The sequence below is a fragment of the Mobula hypostoma genome, chromosome 28 (assembly GCF_963921235.1).
Source record: "Mobula hypostoma chromosome 28, sMobHyp1.1, whole genome shotgun sequence".
Lineage (NCBI taxonomy): Eukaryota > Metazoa > Chordata > Chondrichthyes > Myliobatiformes > Myliobatidae > Mobula > Mobula hypostoma.
In genome coordinates this window covers 681807-704422 of record NC_086124.1, presented here as the reverse complement: position 1 = coordinate 704422, position 22616 = coordinate 681807, and the positions used below count along the sequence as shown (strand labels likewise).

The 22616-nt window shown below is 45.3% G+C and overlaps 1 protein-coding gene across 2 annotated transcripts in view; it reads left to right on the top strand.

Moving 5' to 3' along the window:
* LOC134338781 (tumor necrosis factor alpha-induced protein 3-like) overlaps positions 1–6754 on the top strand; it is an 85061-nt gene extending 78307 nt beyond the window's left edge. For both annotated transcript variants that reach the window (XM_063034837.1, XM_063034838.1), the window contains exon 8: positions 3943–6754. In XM_063034837.1, the coding sequence (XP_062890907.1) occupies positions 3943–4218 (276 nt within the window). In that variant the 3' untranslated portion in view covers positions 4219–6754. The remainder of the gene's footprint in view (positions 1–3942) is intronic.
* Positions 6755–22616: the final 15862 nt, after the last annotated feature.

Genomic DNA, 22616 nt, shown 5'->3' with positions numbered 1-22616 from the left:
GGCCGAGGCAACATGTCTGTCCTTGAGCAAGGCACTGAACCACACAATGGTCCAGTCTACCCAGCTGAGAATGGGTATCGGCAAAAATGCTGGGGGTTAACCTCACGATAGACTGGTGTCCTATAGACTGGGGGGTGGGGAGTCTCATACTCTCAGTTGCTTCACGCCATGGAAACCGACATAAGCACCGGCCTGACAAAGCTCGTGACAGACTTTAATCTAATAAGCATCAAGATCATGAGATGAAGCTGTTCTTGAAAGTGAGTCCATAGTTTGTGGAAACAGTTCAGTGATAGGGCAAGCAAAATTGAGTGAAGTTATCCCCTTTGGTTCAAGAACCTGATGGTTGAGGGGTAATAACTGCTTCCGAGCCTGGTGATGTGGGTCCTGAGGCTCCTGTACCATCTTCCTGAAAGCAGCAGTGGGAAGAGAGCATGACCTGGGTGATGGGGTGGGGGTCCCTGATGATGGATGCTGCTTTCCTGCGGCAGTGTTTCATGTAGATGTGCACAATCGTGGGGAGTGGTGTCAACAGTAAACTTAAATATAACATTGGAGCTGTGATAAGCATAAAGTGAGTAGAGCAGGGGGCTCAGAACATTGCCTCGTGCTGGTGGAGAATCTGAAGGAGATGTTGTGGCCAATCCAGAATGACTGGGATCTGCAAGTGAGGAAATTGAGGATCCAGTTGCACAAGGAGGTACTAGGCCAAGGTCCTGGGGCCTATTGATTAGTTTTGAGGGGATGATAGTATTGAATGCTGACTTGTAGTCAATGGGAGCATCTCGATGTATGTATCTTCACTGTCCAGATGTTCCAGGGTTGTTGAAGAGCCAATGAAATTATATCTGCTGTGGACCTGTTGTTCAGTAGTCAATTGGAGTGGATCCAAGTCCAGGCAAGTAGAGGGTTCTGAGTTGGATGATCAGCCATGATCATACTGAATGACAGTGCAGGCTCGAAGGGCCGAATGGCCTACTCCTGCACCTATTTTCTATGTTTCTATGTTTCTAAGTCACTTCTCAGGCAGAAGTTGGTATGTTTCATCACCGACCTCTCAAAGCACTCCATCACAGTGGTTGTCAGTGCTACTGGATGATAGTCACTGAGGCAGGTCACTATGTCCTTCTTTGGAGCATGTGGGTACTTCAGACTGTTGAAGTCAGAGGTTGAAGATCTCAGTGAACACTCCAGCCGGTTGGTCTTTAGTACTTGGCCAGGTACCCCGTCTGGGCCGGATGTTTTTCAAGGGTTCACCCTCCTGAAGGAACTCTCACATTTGCCTCAGAGACTGAAACTGCAGGGTCATCGGGGGGCTGTGGGAGTTCATGAAGGTGCCTCCATTTTTAGAGCATGGAAGGCTTTGAGCTCACCAGGAAATGAAACCCAATTCAGACTGTAGGGAACCCACTCTTGTCACAGTGTCAGAGTCATACAGCACAGAAACAAGTTGTTCAGCCCATCTCACCCAACCCAATCAAAATATTTACCTGAGCCAAGCCCTTATGCCAGCATGTCCCACCTAAACCTTTCCTATTTGTGTAGTGATGTAATTGTACCCACCTCTGCCACTTCCTCTGGCAGCTCACCATCTGCTGTGGACCTGTTGTGCAGTAGGCAATTGGAGTGGATCCAATTTACTTACTCTTTGAAAAAGCTCACTCTCAGCTCCCCACCACTCTTACTTCAAAACGTTGCCCTCTGTATTCCACTACCCTGGGAAAGGAGGGTGTGACCGGCCTCTGTCGTTTCTCTTCACAGGTTTATTATTTTAAAGCTTGTTTTTATGTTCCCTGCAAACTTGTTCTCACTCCACTTTCCTCCTCCTCAATCATTTAAATTGTTTGCTGAACCTGAATGCCTCCAAGTTCGCAGACTTCAGCCTTTGCTGCCATTTCATCCATCTCCTTGGACCTAACACAGAACCTCCTTTCCTTTGTAAAAACACTTGAGCCCTCTTTCCTGATAACGTTGTCCCAGGCAGGTTACATTTGATCTATATATTTTTAAAATTTGATCGATTGTCATGAAAAAGGTTTTGCAGAGCAACAGAACCAGACCAGCTGACTCCTCACACCTGTGAACTTTCCTTTGTTCAGACTCAGTACCCTCGTGCTCATACTGCATCATTACTCCCCACCATGGAAACCCCAAGTGCTGGGGTCACTCTCCCCTGGGGCATCGGGCACAAGACTGTTATTTTGAACATTTACTCCCCACCACAAAAATACCACTGCTGTCTGGTCACACTCCCCGGGCATCAGGAACGAGATTGTCGTCCTGAACCTTTACTCCACACCTTAGTGAAAATCCCACTGCGTTCTGGTCACTCTCCCCCAGGGAACTGGGAAAGAGATTGTTAATTTAAAAACACAAACAAGTCCTGACGAAGGGTCTCGGCCCACAACGTTAACTGTACCTCTTCCCATAGATGCTGCCTGGTCTGCTGCGTTCACCAGCATTTTGTGTGTGTTGCAAGAGATTGTGAATCGTTCTTTTCTCAGTGCACATCACAGGATTTTCCACTCTGCTGACCATCCACAGACATCAGATGCAGACTGCTGGTGCCATCCTTTGGAGTATTACCGCTCATTTGTTTTGAGAAATCTAAATGTAGATTAAAGTTCTCCATGACTACACTAATGCCTTTATTGTGAGTTCCACAAGCATGGTACAGTCCAGACACCGGCCCTTCAGCCCCACTCTGCCTGTGCTAGCCCAATTTCCAGCTCATGGTCCATAGCCTTGGTGGTTCAAGTGCTCATTCAGATATTCCTTCGATGTTGGGAGAAACTCAGCCTAAACACCAGGCGATTCAGCGGCACCATCCTCATTGGCCCACGTTATCACCTCCGCAACGTTCCATCAAATTAGTCAGCATGGCTTTAGGGCAGGAGTTGCCAACCTTTTTATGCCATGGACCACTACCATTAACCAAGAGGTCTGTGGACCCCTTGCTGCTTTAAGAAAAGATCCTGTCAAAATTGGATCACCTAGGGCATTTACCTACACAGAGGCAGAGGTTTGACAGTCCATGAAATCACCTGCAGGGATCTACTACAACAGCACCCTCAGACTTTCCTGACTGCAACAGACCAGCTGCAGCTTGTGCATCTTGTAATTAACATTTTGTTCCTGGAATTTGTAAACATAAAGTACAACTTTTAATTTTATGGCTGTGACAGAAATTTCAAAGCAGCAGTTCCATTAACAAGGCCTTTGTTAAACAGTGGCATCCCCCTTCTGACAAAGCAAAGGGTCACAGATCAAATTTATTCACCATCTGCATTTACGTGTACTAGGAATTTGCTGTGGGGTGTTGGTGGGGTGTGACATTCAACAAATAAAAAGAATAAAGAATTATTTAAAAATAAGTTAGAGTTTAAAATAGGGATATGGAATAAAATATACATAAATACCAGCATGTGTTTACAATATAAACAGCTTTATAGAAAGTCTTTGCAGAGCAGTACAGTGACAGGGGTAATGGATAGAGGGGGGTTGGCTAACTGGAATGGTCAATCAGATTAGCTGGCTGGGGGAAGAAACTTTTACGATGGCTTGAAGTTTTTGTGTTAATAGCCCTGTAGTGCTTTCTAGGAAGGAGTTTTTGTAAAAGACAGTTGACTGGCTGGGTAGTGTCCCCAATGGTTTTTCCTGCCCATTTCTTTGAGCTGGGTATTTACAAGTCCTGTAGTGATGGTAGACAACAGGCGATGACCTTTAATGCTGACCTGATAGTTTGCTGGAGTTTTCGTTTATATTGTGATGGATGTTGTGAATTGTAACCTCTTTGAAAAAATAAATGCAGAATTATTCTCAAATCTCTTCCCAAAGCTGTGTACAGAGCATTGACAGATCTGTGGCTGGACTGGCAATACAAATGTGCAGACCTATCGTACAAAAGAATCTGTGATGATTGAATAAATGTTATTATTTCAGAGTGCAATTTTACTGCGATCTCCCATCACCAAGCCAGCCGATAAACAGGAGGCATCAGACAGAACCACAAGGGAGCCCATTGTGCGGGAACTGGAGGAAAACGGTCACCTGCAGAATTCACAGACTCACAATTCATCTTCACCAGATCATCTCCAGCTGAAGTCGGGAAAACACGTCTGTCGAACTCACGGGTGCGAGCACTTTGGGAATGCTAAATGCGATGGGTATTGTAACGCCTGTTTCACCAGATCACTGATACAAAGGAAATGGCTGTGAGCCTGCTGAGAGTTTTTCATAACTCTGTTCCAACCCGTAAGGCAGCAGTAACACTGGACAGATTCTGACATGAAGGATGAAATGGAGGAATTTGTATCATTCATTAACTTGGATAAAGGAATAGATTGTGTGGAATTATGTGAATTTGTTATGCCATTGTACTAGTCATTTTATTTAAAAATAGATAATTATTACTTTTATAGAAATCAGCAAAACACTTAGGTGTAACCTTGTCAAAGAGCAAAGTTACTGCATGTGCTAAAAACCTGAGATAAATGCAGAGAATGTTGGACATTTTCAGCAGATCAAGCAGCCTCTGTGGGGACAGGCCTCTTGCATAATCGATGAGACCAGACGTAAATTGGGAGACTGCTTCACTGAGCACCTACACTCCGCTGCCAGAAAAAACGAGATCTCCCAGTGGCCATCCATTTTAATTCCACTTTCCATTCCCATTTTGACATGTCAGGCCATGGTTTCCTCTACTGCCTGATGAGGCCACACTCAGGTTAGAGGAACAACACCTGATATTCCACCTGAGTAGTCTCCAACCTGATGGCATGAACATCAATTTCTTGATCTTCCAGTAATCGCTCCCCCGCCTCCCCTTCACCATTCCCCATTCCCATTTCCCTCTCTCACCTTAACTGCTTACCTGCCCATCACCTCTCTCTGGTGCTTCTCCCCCCTCTTCTTTCTTCCACGGCCTTAAGACCATAAGATGGGCTAAATGTCTTAATTCTGCTCTTATGTCCATAAGACACAGAAGCAGAAATAGGCCATTCAGCCCATCGAGGCTGCTCCACCATTCCATCATGGTTGATCCCAGCTCCCACTCAACTCCTCGCACCTGCCTTCTCGCCATGTCCTTTGATGCCCTGACCGATCAGGAAACAATCAACTTCCACCTTAAATATACCCACTGACTTGCCTCCACTGCGGTCTATGGCAGAGCATTCTACAGATTTCCTACCGACTGGCTAAAACAAATTCTCCTTTCCTCTGTTCTAAAGGGTCGCCCCTCAGTTCTGAGGCTGTGCCCTCTAGTAATGGATACCCCCACCATAGGAAACATCCTCTCCACATCCACCCTATCCAGTCCTTTCTATATTCAGTAGGCCTTCTGTCCTCTCCTATCAGATTCCCCCTTCTCCAGCCCTTTATCTCTTTCACCAATCATCTTCCCAGCTCTTTACTTCACCCCTCTCCCCTTCCTGGTTTTACCATCACCTTGTGTTTCTTCCTCCCCACCTCCCTCCCCCCCTCCACCTCCTTACTCTGACTCCTCATCTTATTTCCTCCGGACCTGACGAAGGGTCTCGGCCCAAAACGTCGACTGAACTCTTTTCCATCGTGCTGCCTGGCCTGCTGAGTCCCTCTGGCATTGTGTGTGTGTGTTGCTCGGATTCCCAGCGTCTGCAGATTCTCGCCTGTCTGTTCTGCATCCCCTCCCTGATGGTAACAATGAGAACCTGCCATTTCTTTGATCAAATGCAACACCTCAAGGAAGCAGAGCAGAAGTGAACCAGGTCTCACCCCCTCCTCAGTGCCAGTTTCTTTATCTCTTCAGTGATCTGGCTTCTACAACCCTCCAGCACTGAGAGTTCCAGATATCCCCCTCACCCCAAGATTGGTACGAGGTTTGTCGGGGCAAATGGCTTCTCCTGTTTCCTGCAGTGCTCAAAGGCCACCCCGTCCCTACCAGCGGGAATCCTCTCACACAAACCAACCCCCCACGCCCCTTACTGGCAGCACAGATTGGCCAGATCTTGTATGATCACTGGGGGTGGGAGGTGTTCACGATCAATAACAGCAAGGCAGCTTGAGACAGTGCATAAAACTTCAGGTTTTGTACTTTGTCACTCCAGGCACAGGTATAAAAGTGGGGAAATTCATAAGACCATAGAAGCAGAATTAGGCTATTTAGCCCATCAAGACTGCTCCTTCATTCAATTATAGCTGATTTATAAAGTCATGTTGAGCCTTTATAAAGCACTGGTCCGGCTTCAACTGGCGTAATGCATTCTAGTCTCAGGTGAGGAGGGCAAGGGTCCAGAGGAGGCTTAAAACAATGGCTCCTGGGCTGAAGTGCTATCATCACAGAAACATTGAAGAGGCTGAGACTATGTTCTTGAAACAAAGTCCAAAGGAAGATTTGATGGAAGCGTCTCAGATCATTGGGGTCAGGACAAAGAGGAAATGGAGGATCAGAGGTCTCAGCTGTAAAATGAAGAGGAAGAGGAACGGGAGGAATTTTGCTTTAAACACGGAGTGTGGTTGGGATCTGGAACACACCACCTGCAGATGTGGTGGAGGCAGGTTCCACTGTGGTCTTCAAGAGAGAACTGTGTAAATACATGCTAAATAGACTATTTATAATGATTTGGGGAAGGGACTGGGCAGTGGAGCTATTGCATTGCTCCAGTGTATGTCAGCATGAGAAAAGTGTGACAAACAGCAGCTTCCATCTCTGTAACGTCTACACCCATATTTGCATTTGTAATCAGTCTTATATTAAATTAAATGCTCAGTCTCGATTCGCTTACATTCTTGTCTAAATGTTAAGCTTTTATCCAGCACTTGGTGAGAAAATACCCCCATGAGGTTCTGTGAAATAAGTTGATTGATTGCCCTGTGATGTTCCGACAGCTGTGCATCGTTTCAGACTCCAGGGTTTGATTCAGACTCAAACAAGAGAACACCTGCGTTGTCTGTTTCAGACTCAAGGTTTGGGCAGACAAGTACCCCAGGATCCGGGCCAGATTTTGAGTCTCAGATCCAATCCCTCAGAAGTGAAACATGGGTGATGTGATAGGTGGGTTAGGCTGAAGCCACAATGGGGGTTGGTCACAAACACAGATGAATGAAGCAGCTTTGAATGGAGTGATTTACCTTCTGACAGACATTGAACTGTGTAAAGGGAATTACCAGTTCTGTCACAGATCTGTCTCCAAAGGGGGATGTGGTTAAACTGTGACAAGGATCACCTGCTTCCTTTGCAGATGGGATCATTTCAGAGGATCTAGGTACTGTACACTACTCTGGGAGCTTTTCACCATTTGGTTCATCAGCATATTGTTCCAGAAGATCATCTTGAAAATATTTCATAAATTCTTCCTCCACCTTATTGCAATAAGGTGTAGTATATATGGATTTCAGCAAGGCATTTGACAAGATAACCCATGCAAGGATTATGCTTGACCAAGGATCATGCTTGACTAATCTTCTGGAATTTTTTGAGGATCTAACTATGAAAATGGACAAGGGAGAGCCAGTGGATGTAGTGTACCTGGACTTTCAGAAAGCCTTTGATAAAGTCCCACATAGGAGATTAGTGGGCAAAATTAGGGCACATGGTATTGGGGGCAGAGTACTGACATGGACTGAAAATTGGCTGGCTGACAGAAAACAAAGAGTAGCGATTAACGGGTCCCTTTCGGAATGGCAGGCGATGACCAGTGGGGTACCACAGGGTTCAGTGCTGGGACTGCAGCTGTTTACAATATAGGTTAATGATTTAGATGATGGAATTAAAAGTAACATTAGCAAATTTGCAGATGACACAAAGCTGGGTGGCAGTGTGAAATTGTGAGGAGGATGTTATGAGAATGCAGGGTGACCTGGACAGGCTGGGTGAGTGGGCAGATGTATGGCAGATACAGCTTAATGTGGATAGATGTGAGGTTATCCACTTTGGTGGTAAGAACGGGAAGGCAGATTATTATCTAAATGGAGTCAAGTTAGGAAAAGGGGAAGTACAATGAAATCCAGGTGTTCTTGTACATCAGTCACTGAAAGCAAGCATGCAAGTACAGCAGGCAGTGAAGAAAGCTAATGGCATGCTGGCCTTCATAACAAGGGGAATTGAGTATAAGAGCAAAGAGGTCCTTCTGCAGCTGTACAGGGCCCTAGTGAGACCACACCTGGAGTACTGTGTGCAGTTTTGGTCTCCAAATTTGAGGAAGGACATTCTTGCTATTGAGGGAGTGCAGCGTAGGTTCACAAGGTTAATTCCTGGGATGGCGGGACTGTCATATGTCGAAAGATTGGAGTGACTGGGCTTGTATACTCTGGAATTTAGAAGGCTGAGAGGGGATCTTATTGAAACATATAAGATTATTAAGGGATTGGACACTGTGGAGGCAGGAAGCATGTTCCCGCTGATGGGTGAGTCCAGAACCAGAGGCCACAGTTTAAAAATTAGGGGTAGGCCATTTAGAACGGAGTTGAGGAAAAACTTTTTCACCCAGAGAGTGGTGGATATATGGAATGCTCTGTGGTTAAGAAGGCATACGGTGCATAGGCCTTCATCAATCGTGGGACTGAGTTTAGGAGCCGAGAGGTAATGTTGCAGCTATATAGGACGCCGGTCAGACCCCACTTGGAGTACTGTGCTCAGTTCTGGTCACCTCACTACAGGAAGGATGCAGAAACCATAGAAAGGGTGCAGAGGAGATTTCCAAGGATGTTGCCTGAATTGGGGAGCATGTCTTATGAGAATAGGTTGAGTGAACTCGGCCTTCTTTCCTTGGAGCGATGGAAGATGAGAGTTGACCTGATAGAGGTGTATAAGATGATGAGAGGCATTGATTGTGTGGATAATCAGAGGCTTTTTCCCAGAGCTGAAATGGCTAACACAAGAGGACACAGATTTAAGGTACTTGGAAGTAGGTACAGAGGAGATGCCAGGGGTAAATTTTTTACACAGAGAGTGGTGAGTACGTGGGATGGGCTGCCAGCGATGGTGGTGGAGGTGGATACGATAGGGTCTTTTAAGAGACTCCTGGACAGGTACATGGAGTTCAGGAAAATAGAGGGCTATAGGTAACCTTAGGTAATTTCAAAGGTAAGGACACGTTCAGCACAGCTTTGTGGGCCGAAGGGCCTGTATTGTGCTGTAGGTTTTCTATGTTTCTATGTTTTTGATAACTTTGATTTGCCCAGACTGTAGGTGAAAGTCTTGGCATGGCGTGGTAGCCTAGTGGTTAGCACAACACTTTACTGTACCAGCCGCTCAGGTACAATTCTCAATGCTGTCTGTTGTAGGTTAAAGTCCCCATGATTGTCCAGTCTGTAAATTAAAGTCCCCATTAGTGTCCAGTCTGTTGATTAAAGTCCCCATGAGTGTCCAGTCTATAGATTAAAGTCCCCATGAGTGTCCAGTCTGTCGGTTAAAGTCCCCATGAGTGTCCAGTCTGTAGATTGAAGTCCTGTCTGTAGGTTACAGTATTGAAGGCTGAGCTGCAGTCGATAAAGACCATCCTGATATCTGCATCCTTGATGTCCTGATGTTCCAGGATTGATTGATGATCCAATGAGATGGCATCTGCTCTGGACCTGTTGCTCCGGTATGTAGACTGGAGCCGGTGTAAGTCGCTTCTCAGGCAGGAGTTGATATATCTCATCACCAACCCTCTCAAAACACTTCATGACTGTGAATGTAACTGCTTCCAGAAGTGACCGGCAAATTAATTACAATGGAATTGGGCACTGGCTCAGCTATTTCATTCTTTCCACAAAATGAGTTGGAATGGCATTTCAGATATAATGAACAGAAGCCTGCAGATATCCCAGTAAGAGCCAATAGTGGAGAAAAGATAACACCTGTGGGAATGACATTTGTAACAGATTGAGACCAGGGTCCTATATAGCTGTAACATTACCTCTCGGCTCTTAAACTCAGTCCCACCATGTGCCTTCTTAACCACAGAGTCAACCTGCGCAGCAGCTTTGAGTGTCCTGTGGACTCAGACCCCAAGATCCCTCTGATCCTCCAGACTACCAAGAGTCTTACTATTAATACTATATTCTGCCATCATATTTGACCTACCAAAATGAACCACCTCGCATTTATCTGGGTTGAACTCCATCTGCCACTTCTCAGTCCAGTTTTGCATCCTATCGATGTCCCGCTGTAACCTCTGACAGCCCTCCACACTATCCACAACAGCCCCAACCTTTGTGTCGTCAGCAAATTTACTAACCCATCTCTCCACTTCCTCATCCAGGTCATTTATAAAAATCACAAAGAGAAAGGGTCCCAGAACAGATCACTGAGGCACACCACTGGTCACCGACCTCCATGCAGAAAATGACCCGTCTACAACCACTCTTTACCTTCTGTGGGCAAGCCAGTTCTGGATCCACAAAGCAAGGTATCCTTGGATCCCATGCCTCTTTGCTTTCTCAATAAGCCTTGCATGAGGTACCTTAACAAATGCCTTGCTGAAATCCATATACACTACATCTACTGCTCCACCTTCATCAACGTGTTTAGTCACATCCTCAAAAAATTCAATCAGGCTCATAAGGCACAACCTGCCTTTGACAAAGCCACGCTGACTATTCCTAATCATATTATACTTCTCCAAATGTTCATAAATCCTGCCTCTCAGGATTTTTTCCATCAATGTACCAACCACTGAAATAAGACTCACTGGTCTATAATTTCCTGGGCTATCTCTGCTCCCTTTCTTGAATAAAGGAACAACATCCGCAACCCTCCAATCCTCAGGAACCTCTCCCGTCCCCATTGATGATGCAAAGGTCATCGCCAGAGGCTCAGCAATCTCCTCCCTTGCCTCCCACAGTAGCCTGGGGTACATCTCGTTCGGTCCCAGTGACTTATACAATGATGCTTTCCTAAAGCTCCAGCACATCTTCTTTCTTAATGTCTATATGCTCAAGCTTTTCAATCCACTGTAAGTCATCCCTATAATCGCCAAGATCCTTTTCCATAATGAATACTGAAGCAAAGTATTCATTAAGTACCTTCGCTATCTCCTCCAGTTCCATGCACACTGTTCCACCAGAATAGCACAGCACATTACAGGCCCTTCGGCCCACAATGTTGTGACGACCCTCAAACCCTGCCTCCCATATAACCCCCACCTTAAATTCCTCCATATACCTGTCTATTAGTCTCTTAAACTTCACTAGTATATCTGCCTCTACCACTGACTCAGGCAGCGCATTCCACGCACCAACCACTCTCTGGGTAATAAACCTTCCTCTAATATCCCCCTTGAACTTCCCACCCCTTATCTTAAAGCCATGTCCTCTTGCATTGAGCAGTGGTGCCCTGGGGAAGAGGCCCTGGCTATCCACTCTAACTATTCCTCTTAATATCTTGTACACCTCTATCATGTCTCCTCTCATCCTCCTTCTCTCCAGAGTGTAAAGCCCTGGCTCCCTTAATCTCTGATCATAATCCATACTCTCTAAACCAGACAGCATCCTGGTAAATCTCCTCTGTACCCTTTCCAACTCTTCCACATCCTTCCTATAGTGAGGTGACCAGAACTGGACACAGTACTCCAAGTGTGGCCTAACCAGAGTTTTATAGAGCTGCATCATTACATCGCGACTCTCAAACTCTATCCCTCGACTTATGAAAGCTAACACCTGTTACGTACCCTGTAACTGGGTTGCCAAACCAGCAGAAATGGATCACTCAGTTGGAGTCTGGATTACGAGAACTAAGAAAGTTTTATTAAAGAAACAAGCAACACAGTAATCGAAAGGATGATAAATGCAACAGTTCAGCAATGATAAACACACATGTGCACAGAATTAAGATAACAGCATCAATCAAGCTCTATCGTTGTCTAGGGGTGAATGACCAATTTCAAAGTGACACAAAAGTCCAGTTCGATTTAATAGTTCAGTTTGCAGTAATCGTTGCCAGGGCGATGGACAATGTTGGGGGGAGGGAGAGAGAGAGAACGGGAACGACTGATCATTCAGAACGGCTTCCACTCACAGACCGGCGATATTGCTCACAAGCAGCTTCCGGGCGAGTCTTTGGTGATGTCACCTGAGGTCACCGACTGTGACCCCTCCTCCAGATGCGGTCGATCCTCTGCAGTGAACCCGGCACCCAAGCAAGGGTGGACACACACCGGGTTCCCGCTGATCGTACCTTTCCACCTTGTGCGTTTAAGGTCCGATACTTCCCACCGTCTTGTGAGAGGCGCACCGCTTCCAGGGTCTTGTTACCTCGGGGTGTCGTGTGTGTCCTGCCTTAGCGAACCTCTCCCTTTTTATCCCCCTGCTGGGGTATCGCCTGTCCATCACTTCAAACAGTTCAGGGTTCAAAGGGGGAGCCGCTCCAGACAGCTCTCTCTCCTGTTCCTTCATTACACATCTTCAGATGCTGCTTCATTGTTCCTTATCTCTCCTTCCCCTGAGGACAGGTGGCAGACCAATTGCTGATGCCACTGATGCTAACCCAGGCCAGCAAACATCTTAATTTTATGTGTATTCTCGTCACACACTCCATAAGCTTTCTTAACTACCCTATCTACCTGTGAGGCAACTTTCAGGGATCTGTGGACATGTACCCCGAGATGCCTCTGCTCCTCCACACTACCAAGTATCCTGTCATTTACTATGTACTCTGCCTTGGAGTTTGTCCTTCCAAAGTGTACCACCTCACACTTCTCCGGGTTGAACTCCATCTGCCACTTCTCAGCCCACTTCTGCATCCTATTAATGTCTCTCTGCAATCTTCGACAATCCTCTACACTATCCACAACACCACCAACCTTTGTGTCGTCTTCAAACTTGCCAACCCACCCTCTACCCCCACATCCAGGTCGTTAATAAAAATCACAAAAAGTAGAGGTCCCAGAACCGATCCTTGTGGGACACCACTAGTCACAACCCTCCAATCCGAATGTACTCCCTCCACTATGACCCTCTGCCTTATCCTCTTACTCTTCACATTTTTGTAGAATGTCTTGGGGTTTTCCTTAATCCTGTCCGCCAAGGCCTTTTCATGGCCCCTTCTGGCTCTCCTAACTTCATTCTTAAACTCCTTTCCTGCTAGTCTTATAATCTGAACACACCTAACAAACCCTGCCCCATCTAAACCCCTTGCTCTAAGAAGATGCCAATTAATATTTGGGAAATTAAAACCTCTCACCACCACAACCCTGTTACTATTACATCTTTCCAGAATTTGTCTCCCTATCTGCTCCTCAATGTCCCTGTTACTATTGGGTGGTCCGTAAAAAACACCCAGTAGGGTTATTGACCCCTTCCTGTTCCTAACTTCCACCCACAGAGACTCAGTACCCAATCCCTCCATGAATTCCTCCTTTTCTGCAGCTGTGTCACTATCTCTGATCAGCAGTGCCATGCCCCCACCTCATTTGCCTCCCTCCCTGTCCTTTCTGAAACATCTAAAGCCCGGCACTTTAATTAACTGCCCTTGAGCCATCCAAGTCTCTGTAATACCCACAACATCATAGCTCCAAGTACTGATCCAGGCTCTAAACTAGCCTGCTTTGTTCATGATGCTTCTTGCATTAAAATCAACACATGTCAAACCATCAGTCTGAGTACATCCCTTCTCTATCACTTGCCTATCCTCCCTCTCGCACTGTCTCCAACCTTTTGCTATTTGTGAGCCAACAGCTTCTTCCTCTGTCTCTTCAATTTGGTTCCCACACCCTCCAGCAATGCTAGTTTAAACTCTCCCCAGCAGTCTTAGCAAATCTCCCTGCCAGGATATTGGTCCCCCTTGGATTCAAGTGCAACCCATCCTTTTTCTATAGGTCACACCTGTCCCAAAAGAGGTCCCAGTGATCCAGAAATCTGAATCCCTGCCCCCTGCTCCAATCCCTCAGCCACACATTTATCCTTCACCCCACTCTGTTCCTATTCTCACTGTCACATGGCACAGGCAGTATTCCCGAGATTATTACCTTTGAAGTCCTGCTTCTCAACTTCCTTCCTAACTCCCTGTAGTCTGTTTTCAAGACCTCCTCCCTTTTCCTACCTATGTCATTGGTACCAATATGTACCATGACCTCTGGCTGTTCACCTTCCCACTTCTGGATATCGTGGACGCGATCGGAAACATCCCAGACCCTGGCGCCTGGGAGGCAAACTACCATCGGAGTTTCTTTCTTGCGTCCACAGAATTACCTGTTTGACCCCCTAACTATAGAGTCCCCTATTGCAGCTGCCTTCTTCTTTTCCCTACCCTTCTGAGCCACAGGGCCAGACTCAGTGCCAGAGGCGCGGCCGTCCCCCGCAACAGTACTCAAACAGGAGTACGCATTGAGAACAGTTTTGGGCCTCTTAATTAAGAAAGGACATTGGAGAGGATTGAAATGAGTTTCAATAAAATGATTCCAGAAATTAAAGGCTTATCATATGAGGAGCATTTCATGGCTCTGGGTCTGAACTTGATGGAACTTAGAAGAATGAGGGGGGATCTCATTGAAACCCATCAAATGTTGAAAGACCTAGACAGAGTGAATGTGGAGAGGATGTTTCCTGTGATGGAAGAATCAAGGACTCAAGGGCACGACCTCAAAATAGAGTGGCCTCCATTTAGAACAGAGATAAGTAGAAATTTCTTTAGAGGTGAATCTGTGGAATTCATTTCCACAGGCGGATGTGGAGGTCAGATCATTGGGTGCATTTAAGGCAGACATTGATAGATTCTTGATTCATCAGGGCATGAAGTGATGCAGAGAGAAGGCAGGGGATTAGGGTTGAGAGGAAAATGGATCCGCCATGATCAAATGGTGGAGCAGACTCGATGGGCCAAATGGCCTAATTCTGCTCCTATATCTTATGGTCTTACGGTCTTTTGCCCAACAGCAGATGCAGTGCAGTCCCACCTCTTGTGGGATCATCTACATATTGATTTAAGAAACCCTCCTTACAAATTCTGTACCATCTAAACCTCTTTATATCTTTATATTCCATTTAAATCACTTAGAAGGAAACCGTAGAAACTGAAAAAACCGTAGAAACCATAGAAACCGTAGAAATCATAGAAACCATAGAAAAACTACAGCACAGAAACAGGCCTTTGGGCCCTCCTTGGCTGTGCTGAACCATTTTCTGCCTGGTCCCACTGACCTGCACACAGACCATATCCCTCCATACACCTCCCATCCATGTATCTGTCCAACTTATTCTTAAATGTTAAAAAAGAACCCGTATTTACCACCTCGTCTGGCAGCTCATTCCATACTCCCACCACTCTCTGTGTGAAGAAGCCCCCCTAATGTTCCCTTTAAACATTTCCCCCCTCACCCTTAACCCATGTCCTCTGGTTTTTTTCTCCCCTTGCCTCAGTGGAAAAAGCCTGCTTGCATTCACTCTATCTATACCCATCAAAATTTTATATACCTCTATCAAATCTCCCCTCATTCTTCTACGCTCCAGGGAATAAAGTCCTAACCTATTCAACCTTTCTCTGTAACTGAGTTTCTCAAGTCCTGGCAACATCCTTGTAAACCTTCTCTGCACTCTTTCAACCTTATTTATATCCTTCCTGTAATTTGGTGACCAAAACTGAACACAATACTCCAGATTCGGCCTCACCAATGCCTTATACAACCTCATCATAACATTCCAGCTCTTATACTCAATACTTTGATTAATAAAGGCCAATGTACCAAAAGTTCTCTTTACAACCCTATCTACCTGTGACGCCACTTTTAGGGAATTTTGTATCTGTATTCCCAGATCCCTCTGTTCTACTGCATTCCTCAGTGCCTTACCATTAAACCTGTATGTTCTACCTTGGTTTGTCCTTCCAACGTGCAATACCTCACACTTGTCTGTATTAAACTCCATCTGCCATTTTTCAGCCCATTTTTCCAGCTGGTCCAAGTCCCTCTGCAGGCTCTGAAAACCTTCCTCACTGTCTACTACACCTCCAATCTTCGTATCATCAGCAAATTTGCTGATCCAATTTACCACATTATCATCCAGATCATTGATATAGATGACAAATAACAATGGACCCAGCACTGATCCCTGTGGCACACCACTAGTCACAGGCCTCCACTCGGAGAAGCAATTCTCTACTACCACTCTTTGGCTTCTTCCATTGAGCCAATGTCTAATCCAATTTACCACCTCTCCATGTATACCTAGCAACTGAATTTTCCTAACTAACCTCCCATGCGGAACCTTGTCAAAGGCCTTACTGAAATCCATGTAGACAATATCCACTGCCTTCCCTTCATCCACTTTCCTGATAACCTCCTCGAAAATCTCCAATAGATTGGTCAAACATGACCTACCACGCACAAAGCCATGTTGACTCTCCATAATAAGTCCCTGTCTATCCAAATGCTTGTAGATTCTGTCTCTTAGTACTCCCTCCAATAACTTACCTACTACCGACGTTAAACTCACAGGCCTATAATTTCCTGGATTACTTTTCGATCCTTTTTTAAACAACGGAACAACATGAGCCACTCTCCAATCCTCCGGCACTTCACCCGTAGACAGCGACATTTTAAATATTTCTGCCAGGGCCCCTGCAATTTCAACATTAGTCTCCTTCAAGGTCCGAGGGAACACCCTGTCAGGTCTCGGGGATTTATCCACTTTAATTTTCCTCAAGACAGCAAGCACCTCCTCCTTTTCGATCTGTACAGTTTCCATGATCTCAGTAATTGTTTCCCTTAATTCCATAGCCTTCATGCCAGTTTCCTTAGTAAATACAGACGCAAAAAACCTATTTAAGATCTCCCCCATTTTCTTTGGTTCCGCACATAGCCGACCACTCTGATCTTCAAGAGGACCAATTTTATCCCTTACAATCCTTTTGCTCTTAATATACCTGTAAAAGCTCTTTGGATTATCCTTCACTTTGACTGCCAAGGCAACCTCATGTCTTCTTTTAGCCCTCCTGATTTCTTTCTTAAGTATTTTCTTGCACTTCTTATACTCCTTAAGCACCTTATTCACTCCCTGTTTCCTATACATGTCATACAACTTCCTCTTCTTCTTTATCAGAGTTGCAATATTCCTTGAGAACCAAGGTTCCTTATTCCCATTCAATTTGCCTTTAATCCTTACAGGAACATACAAACTCTGCACTCTCAAAATTTCTCCTTTGAAGGCTTCCCACCTACCGATCACATCTTTGCCAGAGAACAACCCGTCCCAATCCACACTTTTTAGATCTTTTCTCATTTCTTCAAATTTGGCCTTCTTCCAGTTCAGAACCTCAACTCTAGGACCAGATCTATCCTTGTCTATGATCACTTCCTATTTATCCAAATTCAGTGGTTGTCCCTTGACTTCTAAAATCTCTGATTAATCATAAAGATATGATCTTTCAAGAGTCTCACGATAATGTTGCAGCTTGGTTAGACTCTGGCTAGACCACACATAAGTATTGTGGTCAGTTCTACTCGCCTCATTTTAGGAAGGGTATGGAAGCTTCAGAACTACATTTGGGACATTTAAGAGACCCTTTGATAGTCACATGGATAAAGGAGAAATGGATGGCTATGTGAAAGGGAGGAGTTAAATTGATGGTGAAGTAGGTTAACAGGTCAGCACGTCGTTGTGGGCTGAAGGCCCTGTGCTGTACGTTCTAAGTTCAATGTCCTATGTATCTGCTTAGTAAAGGTTGGAAGGATAGAGAGTGCTCAGATTAGTAGCTGATCATAACTTGGGCTGAGGTGTACCCCACTGAGAAAACTATCCATTGAGAAAACCCTGCTCTTTCCTATTTTTGAGATGTGGGTGTCTCTCCAGTGCACTGACTTTGCACTTGAAGATCAGTAGGAGATCCCCGCTATATTTTGAGCACCACAGCTTTATTAAGAGTTTGCCTTTCCATTACCACATACCACTTCCTTCTTCAGCACTCTGTCAGTATTAGGGTTGAGGATGATGCTGAAGCCAATATCTAGTCACCGTTACTCTATGTAACAAAGGGCCCTGGCATTACAGGAGGGGGCAGTGAATAAGCATTCTTGCAATAATAGAAAATTAAATATTCCACTCCTCCCACCTCCTCCCCAGATAAGTAACGGGGCGGGGTGGAGGTTGTGGGAGCAGAGAGCTAAGACTGAGTTTCATGCTTTAACAATGCTGGTTTGGAAAATTAAATTCCTAATTACCTGTTTAGTACTGATATCCCCTTCACAAGTGAGATTTCTAACCTTGTTGAGAAAATGAATGTGGTTAATGTGACAACAAAACTTTTCTACCAATATAAATGATGTCTCTGATACATGACAGAGGTAGTGTAGGGGTTAGTGCAGGGCCTCAGAGTCCAGAGTGCAATTCCTGTCTCCTCTGTAAGTAGGTTTGTACATTCCTTCCCACAAGTGCACGGGTTTCCACTGGGCACTCCAGTTTCCTCCCACATTCCGAAGATGTACCGGTTAGCAGGTTAATTGGTCATTGTAACCTGTCCTTTAGGCAAGGGTAAAATCAGCGAATTGCTGGGGTGGTGCAACTTGTTGGGCCAGAAGGATCTGTTCTATTCTGTACGTCTAAATAAATAATGATTTCCGTATGTCCAATGTGACCATATCAACCAAAGCTTCCCCCCTAAAGGAAACTTGCCCCTTTTGAAACTTCCCCCCTTCCCTCCTTCTTAAATTTCCCCCCTTTCGAAACTTCCCCCCTTCTTAAACTTCTCCCCTTTCAAAACTTCCCCCTTTCTGGAAACGTTCCCCTTCCGGAAACTTCCCCCCTTTTGAAAATTTCCCCCTTCCGGAAACTTTTCCCTTCCAGAAACTTTCCCCTTTCGGAAACTCCCCCCCCCCCCGAAACTTCCCCCCTTCCAGAAACTTTCCCCTTCTGGAAACTTTCCCCTTCCGGAAACTTCCCCCCTTCTTAAACTTCCCCGTTTCTGAAACGTTCCCCCTTTCAAAACTTCTCCCTTCCGGAAACTGAGCATTCAGGGAATGAGCATCAGCAGTGCTGAATAGCCTCTAACTCTTTTACCCAGAGATGGGCCAGCCATTTTTCTGTGTTAAAGTACCAGGGGTGCTCCAGAGAAATACCATTATCCCAACATGCACTGAGTTAGCAACAGGGTTAAGGGTGAGGATGATGAAGAGCTGCTGAATAATCCCCTGGAACAGCGTATCACTGGTCCAACGAGGAAGGAGATATTGACCCTATGCCATAGGACCTAGGCTCTCTGTAGATCCAAAGTAAAAATAATTAACAAGAGGGTGACCAGTTTCTATGAGATGAAAGTGTATTCCATCCTAGTAAATTTGATTGAAGAATTGACAGAGAAAATTATGGTGGAACGATAGAGCTGAGGCACGTTCTCATGAGGGCCAAAGGAAGATCAAACAACTCTACACCTTTATGGTGACATAGAGATGGTGGGACAGTAAAAAAAACAACTGATTATCTCAGGCTGTAGAGGCAGTGAGACCAGGCTGATGACTACATTTCCGGTTGAAGATGCCACTGGTGAAGCCCAGCAATTAGTTACTGGTGGTGAACAAAACAAGCAATTACTTTATTAATAACAATTTTTCTTGCAAAATTAACGGTAAACGATCACTGCAAACAATGGCGAGCTGAGCAAAGGTGAGGCTGAGTCAAGGGTCAAAGCGAGCAGGTATGAGGTGAGGTCGAGGGTCAAAGTGAGCAGGTGTGAGGCAAGTTCAATGGTCATAGTGAGCAGGAGTGAGGCAAGGTCAAAGGTCAAAGCAAGGCATGTTCGAGGCAAAGTCAGGGCGAGTAGAGCAGAGCAAACTTGGGGCAGAGGAAAAGCGGATTCAAAACCCATCTAAAGCGTTGTGAGTGAGGCTGGATTGATCTAAGTGCCAGGACTATCTGGAAAGGTCAGGTATGGGCTGAAACGTGGTGGCAGAGTCCAGGCCCCAGAGCATATCGATGCGACAAGGCCCAGGCCCTAGTGCAAGGAATGACCCGATGTTTGGATGATTTAAACAGCAGGCCAGATGGATTCAAAAAGCAGAGTGTTGGGACAAGAGGCAAGGTTGGGCTGGTTCTGCTCGCTGCTCCACCATATTTACTCTTCTCAGTGCTGAACTGAGGCTGAGGCTGTGGCCTGCTCCAGGTTCTGTGTCTGAGGGATCTGTGCTGAACTGAGGCTATGGCCTGCTCCAGCTGCTCCAGGCTTTGTGTCAATGGATTCAATATTGTTCTGAACACTATTTGCTTACTTTTATTTTTTACAGTTTGTTTTCTGTCTGGAAATTGGGTCTTTGATGTTTTTTTTTTCGGGTTCTTTGGGTTTCTTTGTTTTGTGGCTGCCTGTAAGGAGATGAATCACAAGGTTGTATATAGTATACATATTTTGATAATAAAAGTACCTTCAGCTTTGAACTTTAAATCAGAGGGGAAAATAAAAGATGCAGAGAGAGTTACATTGTAAGGTAATCTGTCAGTGGAATTGGGAATCTAGGGATCATATGGCCACCTGGAGGGGCAGTGGACAGAGGAGTGGGGCTCATTACAGACATCCCACCCTGCAAAAACTGATTTCAGGGAGGTAGCACCATCAATTTGCGGGAGACTTCCGGGAGAGGTGGGATGTCTGTCATTAGGACAAAGGTGGGGACCTGCTGGATGTCGAGGGCAGTGTTAAGGTGGCAAATGAGTCCTTTGCATTATCACTGGAGAAGGCGATACGTACAACGCTAACCAATCAACAGACCTCTGCATCCTGGACCTGACATGGTGCAGACTGGCTGATGTGCCAATAGTGTAACCGTTCTGAAACATCTGGTGCTATAATTCACAACACAAATATCACCCATCTGTGATTTGTCAAATGGGACTGTCAACAGCACACTGAAGAACACATGAGTTCAAAGGAAATTTCTACTTATTTAAATTAACTGTCTTCTAACCAATGGAAAATCTGCAAGCTTTTGATGTAAAATGACCAATAGTGCATTGCTATACCAATGCTGGGTTCAAACAGATCAATAATGTTTTTGGGAGGTGGGGGTGGATTAAAACGTAATGTGTGTGGCACCTTTTGTGGCCTTGGAAGGAGTCAAACCTACAGAATGCATGTGAACTATAACTACTGTTGCCAGGCAACAGCTAACCTGCACATGACCAGTTATCAGATAAATATGTTAGTGTAGGTATAATCTGAATTCACAATGTAGACTGAGGGTTAAATATTAGCCTGGACCTTGATCATAACTCTTCTACAAGACTAGCTCTGTGGGATTGTAACTGAATGGGTCATTCCTCTCAGTATCTGTGCCTTACCAGGGCTTGGGCCAGCCAGAGTGTGAACAGCCTGGATGAGCTGGAATTTGTAAAATGTGTCCAGCAGTCTCCTGTGTCATTATATCGAAGGTCTGATTGGGGAGGGTGGGTGGTGGGGTGGAGATAACCTTGGGTTCCAATCGCACCCGGCCTCAGTGGAAAAAGCCTGCTTGAACTTACTCTATCTATAGGCCTGTTCATTTTGTATATCTCTATTAAATTTCCCCTCAGTCTCCTACGCTCTAGGATATGAAGTCCTAAACAATTCAGCCTTTCTCTATCACTCAGCTCTTCAAGTGCTGGCAACATCCTTGTAAATTTTCAAACTTAGTGAAAGATTTTTAATTCTTATTAAAAATCTCAGAAGAAATTTTGTATTCGTAATCTCTTTATAGTCATGAAGGGACTCACTCGACCCCACCCTCCCAAACCCAATGTATCCTTCCTTCTATTTCCTGGTCAGAGCCTGAATATCCCTCGATAGCCAGGGTTCTCCAAACTTGTCGGGTTTACACTTCACCTTAACAGGGTCTTGCTGCTCCTGGACACTCAAAATCCTCCATCTTGTCATTCATTCCTGTCGCTTCAAATATTGACCCCTGCTAGATCCTGTCTAATTCCCCCGAAATGAGGCCTGCTCCAGCTTAGTGTCCCAACCACTGGACCTTTGCTATTTTTTTCCATCATGATCTTAAAAGTAATATAATTATGGTTATTAGTGCCAAAGTTCTCCCTGACTGAAACTTCGGTTGCCTGCCCTGCCTCACTATAGGAAGGATGGTGAGGCTTTGGAGAGGGTGCAGAAAGAGGTTTACTAGGATGCTGCCTGACTTATTCCCCGGAGCGTAGAAGACTGAGAGGAAATTTGATCAAGATATACAAAATGATGAGGGGTATAGATAGAGTAAATGCAAGCAGGCTTTTTCCACTGAGGCCAGGCGAGACTAGAACTGGAGCTGAATAATCCGACAGCCCAGCTTGTCAATGACCTTTGAGTGGCATGGACTATCGAAGACACTTGCTGATGTAAATATGGGATTTTTTTTTGATTAAGCTGTACCGCATGCATTGTAAATATCTGCTTTGCACAGACTGGAGTAGCATCGCAATCTTATTGTCTTGAGGAATGACAACAAAGTTCTGTTCTATTCATCCGGGAAGGAAATATTTGCAGCCTTGCATGGTATTAAGTTCGATAAATCTCCAGGGCCTGACCAAACGCATCCTTGGACTTCGGGTGATGTTAGAAATTGCGGAAGTCTCTGCGGAGATACTTGCTTCATCGTTGGCCATTGGTGATGCTCCTGAAGATTGGAAGGTGGTTAAAGTTATTCCATTTATTATTTTGAGTAGCAAAGACAAGCCAGGGCAGGCTTAGGGTGAGTTGGGAAAGACCCAAG